This window comes from Oncorhynchus keta, chromosome 13 (assembly GCF_023373465.1).
Source record: "Oncorhynchus keta strain PuntledgeMale-10-30-2019 chromosome 13, Oket_V2, whole genome shotgun sequence".
Lineage (NCBI taxonomy): Eukaryota > Metazoa > Chordata > Actinopteri > Salmoniformes > Salmonidae > Oncorhynchus > Oncorhynchus keta.
Window position 1 is genome coordinate 16665796 of NC_068433.1, and position 10385 is coordinate 16676180.

General features: G+C 41.6%; 1 protein-coding gene across 4 annotated transcripts in view; it reads right to left on the reverse strand.

Annotated features, from left to right (window-relative positions):
- LOC118391962 (protein phosphatase 3 catalytic subunit alpha) overlaps positions 1-9411 on the reverse strand; it is a 134309-nt gene extending 124898 nt beyond the window's left edge. For 2 of the 4 annotated variants that reach the window (XM_052459465.1, XM_052459464.1), the window contains exon 1: positions 9116-9411. In XM_052459465.1, the coding sequence (XP_052315425.1) occupies positions 9116-9176 (61 nt within the window). In that variant the 5' untranslated portion in view covers positions 9177-9411. The remainder of the gene's footprint in view (positions 1-9115) is intronic. The other 2 variants (XM_035783493.2, XM_035783494.2) reach the window with 2 other exon arrangements.
- Between the last annotated feature and the right edge of the window lie 974 nt (positions 9412-10385).

Genomic DNA, 10385 nt, shown 5'->3' on the forward strand with positions numbered 1-10385 from the left:
AAAACCTCAGTGATGAATCTGTGTTTAAGAACAGTCATGTTGTCACAGAAGACTGGTTGAGAGGTAGGAATGTCAGAGACAACTTTGCAGGACTCTATCTCGATCTACACAGCTGGAATGTAATGTTTTCACAACAAAAAATGTCTTAACCCCACTAACCTAAATTGTTAAGTTGTATAAACTTGTATATTACTATGAATGTAAGTTATCTTTTTAAGTTGAAACAACATGTGTATCCTGGGTTCTATTTCTATTGGTGTAGCCATGTATGGTGGAGTTTGACTGAGTTTACTTTGTCAGCTCAGGAACAAGGAAAAGTCTTGTGAGGTAAGGTGGCATCCATGACCTTCACATTATGAGGAGAACACGCCTTCCTTCAACATTTGAATCACACGGCACGAGTTGCCAAGACAATCAAGATCCCCCCCTGCCCTATGTTTTTAAGAATGACTGAATAGCAGGTGGCCTCGTATAAACAAATGTATGTGATCAATTGAAATTCAAAAGCCATTGTCTCGTACAGTGTGTGTGTGGGGGGGGGGGGTATCCATTGAACTACAAGCTTAGCTAGCGACAATCGAAAATGCTAGCTAGGTGAACAGTTTTGTTTTGGGTTGCTGTTATCAAATCTACGCTATGCTAGCTACACTTGTTTGGCCTGAATTAGCAAGAGCACAGACTAATGCATAGAGTCAGATTACATCCCTTGAGCCTTTACCCCTTTATATGGAGCTTAATCTAGCCAAATCAACCACTTTGCTGTGTCCTAGATCAAAAACAGAGACTAATTCTTCCGTAATCTTATACACCATAGGCATTCTGGCTGGGGTTCTATCCACATGCCAAAGGGACACCATGAGGACTAAGGGACACACAGGTAGGCAGGCGCCTTTGACTTCTTTAGTCGTTATTTTGAGACATTCAAGTCTTTTGTCGGGCATCCATCCATGATGAATTGAACAAATGTCAAGCAATACTTAAGCTTGAAATTGACTTGATTTTGACTCTGATTCAAATTACAAAGTAAAGAGAGAACAGGTTCAGTAGCCAGTTTAATGAATACAATCTGTCAGCATATACTGTCTTCCATCTCAATTTGTTCAGCAGGCTCCTCTGTCCTTCAAACCACTCAGTAAATGTTGACTCTCTCTCATGCGTTTACCCTCTCTTTTCATTGGGGTTAGACTTAAAAGAAAAACACTAAAGTGTTCCAATCAATGACTGAGGGTGGACAATGGTGTACAGCAGCTAATGACAAGTAGCGAGCAGGAAATATGTGTCACCCAAGAAGCTATGGCAACAAGCAGTTCTTCGGACCAAAACAGAGATTTTTTTACTTTTTACAGGTGGAACCGTGGTTCGTTTCAGGGAGCAGTGCAGCTCTGTCTACAAAAACAGTCTCTGGGTCTGCAGACACTGACAAGAGAGTGAGAAAGAGCCCACTTGGTTAATTCTTTGTGAGTAATAACAACACGTTTGCTTGCAAACAGACCTGCTCCGGGCCATAACGCTGTCTTTATGCCCATGAATAGCTCATTGACTAGCTGACTAACTGTGGCTGGCTGCTTTGCACCCTCAAGGCTTGTAGGCCCCAAATCCACAGCTCGACCAAAATGAGCTCCGCTTGTCTGACCTTTATTTCCCATGGTGCACCGTTCCCCAAATCCTACTGCAAGAGAGTATAGTGCGTTGTGAAGGGCAGACATAGCAAAAGGGTGCATGTGGGTTAGACTTTGAGAGAAAGGATTTGCAGGGCCATAGAAATTGGAATGTATGTGTGTGTGTGTGTGTGTGTGTGTGTGTGTGTGTGTGTGTGTGTGTGTGTGTGTGTGTGTGTGTGTGTGTGTGTGTGTGTGTGTGTGTGTGTGTGTGTGTGTGTGTGTGTGTGTGTGTGTTGTGCGTGCATGTTTAAGAGACAGAGGCCATAGAAAAATGTATACTGAACAAAAATATAAAAACGCAAGACGTAAAGTCTTCATCCCATGTTTCATAAGCTGAAATAAAAGATCCCAGAACTTTTCAATTTGCACAAAAAGCTTATTTCTCTCAATTTGTTTGCACAAATTTGTTTACATCCCTGTTAGTGAGCATTCTCCATCCACCTGATAGGTGTGGCATATCAAGAAGCTGATTAAACAGCATGATCATTACACAGGTGCACCTTGTGCTGGGGACAATAAAAGGCCACTCTAAAATGTGCAGTTTTGTCACACAACACAATGCCACAATGGCATGCTGACTGCAGGAAGGTCCACCAGAGCTGTTGCCAGAGAATTAATTGTTAATTTCTCTACCATAAGCCGCCTCTGTAATTTTTGAGAATTTGGCATTACGTCCAACCGGCCTCAACGTGTAACCACGCCAGTCTAGGACCTCCACATCTGGCTTCTTCACCTGTGGGATGGTCTGAGACGATCCACCTGGACAGCTGTGGGTTTGCACAAGCAAGCAATTTCTGCACAAACTGTCAGATACCATCTCATCTGCGTGCTCATTGTCCTCACCAGTGTCTTGACCTGACTGCAGTTCGAACCAACTTCAGTGGGCCGTGGCTCACCTTTGATGGCAACTGGCATGCTGGAGAAGTGTGCTCTTCATGGATGAACCCCGGTTTCAACTGTACTGGGCAGATGGCAGAGGTGGCGTCGTGTGAGCGAGCGGGAGTGCCCCATAGTGGTGGTGGGGTTATGGTATGGGCAGGCATAAGCCACGGACAGCAAACACAATTGCATTTTATAGATGGCAACTTGAATGCACAGAGAAACGGCACAAGATCCTGAGGCCCATTGTTGTGCCATTCATCCACAGACACCACCTAATTTTTCAGCATGATAATGCACGGCCCCATGTCACGAGGATCTGTACACAATTCCTGGAAGCTGAAAATGCCCCAGTTCTTCCATGGCCTGCATACTCACCAGACATGTCACCCATTGAGAATGTTGGGGATGTTCTGGATCGACATGTAAAACAGCTTGTTCCAGTTCCTGCCAATATGCAGCAATTTTGCACACAATTGAAGAGGAGTGGAACAACATTCCACAGGTCACAATCAACAGCCCAATCAACTCTATGCCAAGGAGATGAGTCGCACTGCATGAGGCAAATCGTGGTCACACCAGATACTAGAGGTCGGCCGATTAATTAGGGCTGATTTCAAGTTTTCAAAACAATCGGAAATCTGTATTTTTGGACACCCTAATCTATGGATTTCATATGACTGAGCAAGGGTGCAGCCCATGGCTACGCCATCATGTGAAACCCATAGATTAGGGCCTAATGAATTTATTTCAATTGAATAATTTCCTTATATGAACTGTAACTCTGTAAAATCTTTGAAATTGTTGCATGTTGCGTTTATATATTACATTATCAGCTGACAATCCATGTATGATAATACCATTATGTTCTCTGCGGCTGCCGTTATCAGTCACAAATGGTCCTCTTCATCCCGTCTTTCCCGTCTACCCAATTATCCCATCTAGTCCTGCTGTTATCACTCTGACATAGGAATAGTAAGGATAAGGACATCTGAACATTTTTGGAAAACACTAATAATAATAAGCTATTTCTCAGCTGAAACCTTCAGACTGTACATTGGAGGGGGAAAAAAATATGCTACAACCTATTTGAAAACCATATTATAGGGGTGTCAAACTCATTCCGTGGAGGGCCTAGTGTCTGCTGGTTTTAGGTTTTTTGTTTCAATTAAGACCTAAACAACCAGGTGAGGGGAGTTCCTTACTAGTCAGTGTTCCTCAGTGTCCACATCACCAAGCAATTAACATGGTCCACACATCAACACAGTTGTGAAGAGAGCATGAGCCCCCAGATCCTCAAAAGGTTCTACAGCTGCACCATTGAGAGCATATTGATTGGCTGCATCACCGCTTGGTATGGCAACTGCAAGGCGCCCGACTGCAAGGCGCTACAGAGGGTTGTGAGCAATGTTCCCTCGAAGCTGCAAGCGCACACCTCCTCCGGGACTGCCACGCAGAAGAAATGCCAGGCCGCACAGAGACGTGAGAGATTGAACTTCAGAGTTCGCCCCATTACTTTGCACTCTATAGTTAAAAGTTTTGTATGTGATCGAATCAACATATATCAGCCCCTTTTCAATGTGACAAACCAAAACAAATCTAACTTTGCAAGACTTGAGTCTGTGATTTTTTTGAAGGCAGAGCCGGAGCGCAACGAAGAACATTTCTATTGGGTAGCCCACGTGTGGTCTTTCAACCACCCACGAGTGAAATCAGAGCGCAGAGCCTCTCATGTGCACATTTGTTTATATTCTTTGCTAGTTAGCGAGTTATTAGTCCAGTTATAGATACGTATAGGTCAGCAATGGGGAGTTACTGCTTCTTACAAGAGCAGAAAGCGCGTAGGCTACATTTCAAGCGGTCTTTGAAAAGCCAGTCAGGTAAAAAGCTCAATTAAAGGGGCATTGTTGTATTTTGAGAAAGGCTTCAATATGCAAATAAGCCAATAGGCAGAGGCGTAGCCTACATTGTCTAATTCTCTATATTGTAATAATAATTAATTGTATTTTGTAAAGTGGTTTCTTGCATCATACAACACAATACATTGCCATTTACAGTCACATATTTGGCCCACAGTGTTACAGACCAGGTAAAAATCTAGTGAATTAATGTCAAGCCCTTCATAATGTAAAAATGCTTTTAAAAGTCTCATGCAATGTAGGCCTGCATTCAAAACCACATATAGGCTACTGTAGAAATAGGCTATATCGTAGAAATCAAAAGCTATGTCCATTAGAAAATATTATGGGATTTCAATTGGTTTTGTTGGTAGGCCTACTGCACATTAAGCACATCCACTCACAAGTTCAAAGATTTGCTCAGTGCCCCCAAAAATTAGAGGGAACATTGGTGGTGAGTACGAGCTCCCTGCCATCCAGGACCTCTATACCAGGCGGTGCCAGAGGAAGGAAAAACATTTTTTCTAAAATCCCAGCCACACATGCCATAGACTGTTCTCTCTGCTACCGCACGGCAAGCTGTACCAGTGCACCAAGTCTGGATCCAACAGGAAACTGAACAGCTTCTAACCTCAAGCCATCAGACTGCTAAACAAGCTAAATAGCTAATCAAATGGCTACCTGCTGCTGCTACTGTCTATTATCTATCCTGTTGCCTAGTCACTTTAACCCTACCTATATGCTTCTACACCTGCATTGCTTGCTGTTTGGGGTTTTAGGCTGGGTTTCTGTACAGCACTTTGAGATATCAGCTGATGTACGAAGGGCTATATAAATCAATTTGATTTGATTTGATATGTACATACTGTAGCCACCTCAATTACCTCATACACATCGACTCGGTAATGGTACTCCATGTCTATAGCATGTTACGTTTACTCATTATTGAAATTCACTATGCATTTATTCCTCGTATCACTATTTAAAATACTTTTATCATTTTTTTTATCTTTAACTCTGCATTGTTGAAAAATAACCTGTATGTAAGCATTTCACTGTTCTAAACCTGTTGTTTACGACGCACGTGACAAAACGTTATTTGATTTAATTAATCAATCAAGTACAAGGGAGGAGCGAAAACCCGCAGACACTCTGCCCTTCGTGGAATGAGTTTGACCCGTGCCAGATTATATCCACTTTCAAGATATCAGATACGCCTTAATTTACTTATCCAAATAACACCTGGTGATTATCCTATTAACCAGATTCAAAGATAAACCAATTCAAATGTGTGTATGGAGAGACCCTGTAGGTCGTGCACGCACGCACACACACACACACACACACACACACACACACACACACACACACACACACACACACACACACACACACACACACACACACACACACACACACACAACCGCCCAACCCCCCACACACAGCAACCTGAAAGCAGGTGAAGGCCGGGGATTTGGGCAGGTGATTAAATAAAGCTGGAGTGAAGTACGTGGCGTTACTTAAATGTTCCGTTCTAAAAATGACTCATCTGTCTAGCTGGGATCAGTGGCCCTGGTGGTGGACCCCCACACGTCTTAAACACGGGACACAGGCCTCTACGAAAAAGTCAAACGTCAGATACTATCGATCCAAGTCAAAGGAAAGGCCCCTGCTAGCAGGAGAGTGCTGCAGCACATGCTCTGCTATGGGGCTTTCCTTCCCAGTTGGAGTCAAATAAAATACACTTCGTATTAATACGGTCGCCATCTTGTCATGCGTGATAATGAGCTGGTAGCAGCAGTTATGTAGCTATCTAGATCACAGGAGGTTGGTGGCACCATAATTGGGGAGGACGGGCTAGTGGTAATGGCTGGAGAGAGATAGGTGGAATGGCATCAAATACATCAAACACATGGTTTGATGCCATTCCATTGGCTCCATTCCAGACATTATTATGAGCCGCCCTCCCCTCAGCAGCCTCCACTGGTCTAGATCTATAGCTCTTCCACAAACTGAATATGGTTACTTGTGTTATTAAGACAAACCTGGATATTTAGTGAAACTGAAACAGTTGTTTGCCTCCTCATCAGTTTTATACAGGATTTGTTTTCAGAACGGATGGGAATGAGTGATGCACTTGTATTGAAGGTGAGAAACAGCCCGTAGGGTGAACTGGGAGGATTGGCAACAGATGACATCCGACATTTTACCTCCAAATATTTGGAGGGATGCTTTGTACACAATACAGGCATGATGTTGACACAGAGCTAAAATAATAACTACTCCGAGTCTGATATCATAAAAGCTGTTGGAGGAAAAAAATTAAAACAAGAATTGAATGAAAAACTGTGAAAAATCTAAAACTGTGCTATTTCCATTTTATAGACATTTGTGCATGCATGGTAGCATTCAACAACCTAACAGCATAATCAATATCACCGTTTGTTGTCAAGTTAAAAATCATCTGATTTTCAGGACATTAATTGTGATTCCATCTGATGTGGGTTGTGAGTAGTCTAACATTAGCAATTCATGAGCTAATGGGATGTGTAGTACAATTGGATTTCCACGATTCTCAATTTCTCACTGAATCCATTTGGACCATGTAATAATTTTCCCATTACTGAGCTTTAACCCATTATGTTGATACATAGTACGCATCCCAAATGGCACCCTACATTCCCTTGTGCATTACTTTTGAACAGAGCCCTATGGTCCATGGTCAAAAATAGTACACTATGAAGCGGATAGGGTGCAATTTTGGAGTGAGATATAGGGACATTCTCTTGAAAATATTTAACAAAACCTTACCAATCACCCATACAGTTCTAAACCTTATTCACAAAGACCTGAACCACAGCCGTAAGCATTACTTTAAATTAATGTGGATATTGAGCTAACATATGCACACATTGATCATGGTACGCTTACATGAAGACTGTGCAATCAGTAGTGTGAGCAGGAGAAAGACATACAGAGTTGAGCAACGTTACGTGGCAAGCAACTATTGAGAACAGAATTCTATACTCACTTTGGTATGAAAAGAAAATGCAGACCAGCGCATATACAAAGTCAAGGCTTTCCTGTGTCATGTCCTCTGGTCATAGTTGAATTATTAATCTCTTTACAATGTAGCATCAGTCATTATTGATTATAGACCAATGTCCAATTTGTTTTTAATTTAGATATTATGGCCATGATGTCGAGAACAGATATGTATATGTGGTTGCTGATATTGCTATTGAAAAATAATTTCACCTGCATATCAACATTTAGACTCCATTTATGATCCCAATCTGAATGCATAAACTCTGAGGTTGTACGATCAGTCTATTGTTACAACACTGTTGCAGAGCTAGTTAACACAGCCACAAAGTCATAAACTCCGCCTATTTCTACAATTAATCTTCAAATCTGATTTTAAACAAAACCTTAACCACACTGCAACCCTTATGCCTAACGCTAGGGTGAGTGGGGATCATACATTTTTACGATATAGCCAATTTGGATTATTATCTAGTGGAAACCATGAAACCATGTGGTCACAGAAGAATTAAGTTATTTTCTTGTTTTAGAGCACACCTATAGGCCTACTAGCAGAATATTGTGAGCATCAAGTTTAATAGAATGCAGATTGAGTACATACCAGCTACTAACACAAAAAACAGGACAACTGTTCTTAAAGGATTATTGTGTAAAGGACCATAAAGTAGAATAAAAAGTCCTCTACTGGGTAACTACAGAGACCTGGTGTGTCAAATAAATGCGATGACATACCAAACATATGCTGTCATTGCAAGAGGCTACGGGAGTATCTTTGATAGCGAAAATGTCAACATGTGTAACTGTGATGTCATGTGTCAAGGGATGAGTTGCCCAACAGTCGCCTTTATAGTCAAATTAAGGTTCTGATGCACTATTTACACCATGTGTGTAGAGTATAAAGACGAACCTAACTAAGTTTTGAATAAATGAATAGTGATTTAATGTATAATAAAAAATAAAGGAAATTAGTCCTGATAGTTCTAGCCCCCATAGGCTACAGTACCATGGGGGCAAACATCAAACATGCGGGCTAGACAAGGACAGACATGTTTATTACTAGAATAAAACACACCGTGTCACACTATTATGTATGTGTTCCTAATGAAACCAAAATAAGGGGAAAAGTCTAACTTTAACCGTGGCATAATAGTTCTGCAATAACCTACATGCTTCGTATATGCTCGTTAATTTTGCAAAAGTGAATACAGAATAAATGTGTGGCTACAAAATAATGTATTTTATGGTAATACATTGTTTAAAAATAGATATTATTGTATGTGCAGATGATAAACAATAGGACTATATCCAACAAGCACGTTGTGAGACATGGACATTGATTCAAACCTTGAATGCCTACAACTATTGTAATAACACCCTTACTTCCTACTTTTACTGATTAGCCAGCCGGTGCCATATCTCACGGCTAACACCCTTTTTCTCCATAACCAGCTTTCCAATTGAGCAGACCATTAGGGCGCAATACGACTAGGATTGCAATGTGTTGAGGGAGACACATTCGTCTATGGCATCAGTGTCACTTCATTACCCCCCCCCCCCCTACCCCCCCAAAAAAGCAACGTAATAACAGTTTATTTCACAGACATTTAGAAACGTAATTAATTTGACACTTACATTTTACTACCCTGTCCGTCGTAGATAACTTCGGATCATCATTCGGCTTGTTTTCGGACATTTCCAGAGTGTTAACGTTATATATTCAAGTGTATTTGAACTGTGCCTGAAAAAGAGACGATGCTGTCCTTGCCCAACACCTCGACTCTATCCAAATGGGAGATCTCGGTGATCTCACTTGCTCCTATCACTCGCGAAAGATACTTGCAACAAGGTTACAAATTTCACCACCCCTAAACTGTAGGTCCGTGAGATTTCTGTATCAAGTTCTTTCTCCCAACGCTGTGCGCGCGCAACCTAGCATGCAGTTGGTAAGATACGCCCCCCCATATATTTGCTCTTCTATTGGTGCCAGAGACCTATTCCCCTTCACTGGCATTTTTAATGCTTAGATGACATTCGTAAGTATCAACAATATGAATATTAGGCTATACTTGCAGTGCCATGTGTTGCAACAAATCAGTTCCCCCTCCTGTATCTTGCAACATCAATCATGCGTGTGTGAAGCGTTGGCCTGCAACTCCAGTTGTGCGCTGGATCCTGCCATTTCTGCTTCTTCAAAGACAGTAGCTAAACTTCACTCAATCTCTCTCGAAGGGTTTAGAGTTGTCATCATCCAACATGTCATGCAATTTAGAAAGCCAAATATTCACTGTTTTGAGTGAGCACCACGAGGCTAGAGAATAGGTGCATTCGATTTCACTCCCCTGGCACACAGGGTGGTTGCAGAGCTATATTATGGTTCTGGTTGGGTGGAATCAAGTACATCACTTCTCTAGTTTCGTGGTGGTGCAAGTATTCAGCCTAACCGCTTTGTGAACGATATAAGGGTGGTTGTAAAGGGAAGGTTATAAGTAGTTGATAGACAGTCCACCTTTTAGGATTTATAAGTAGGCTAGTTTAGACAGTTATATTTGGTTGTTATTACAGCGCCACCATGTGGACATTTAGAGACATTCTAATAGAGGAAAAAGAATATACTAACCCCAACCAGCCTACAGTTTGGTGACTGAGGTTCAATCCCAAATCGACCCCTAGGCTGCTGCTATTCTTCTTATTTATGGCACCATCTAATGTGCATCCCGCCACCTAGTGTGCCTGACTGGTTTACCATGGTAAAGTTGTGGCCATTTTAAAGGCACAAAATAGTAATCCCACCAATTACAATAGGGTTGCAGCATTGGATCCCTGTAATGGAAGTTTGTATTATTTATGTGCAATAGAAATAATAAAATAAAAAAACATTCAGTTAACGTGACAAGGTAGGAAC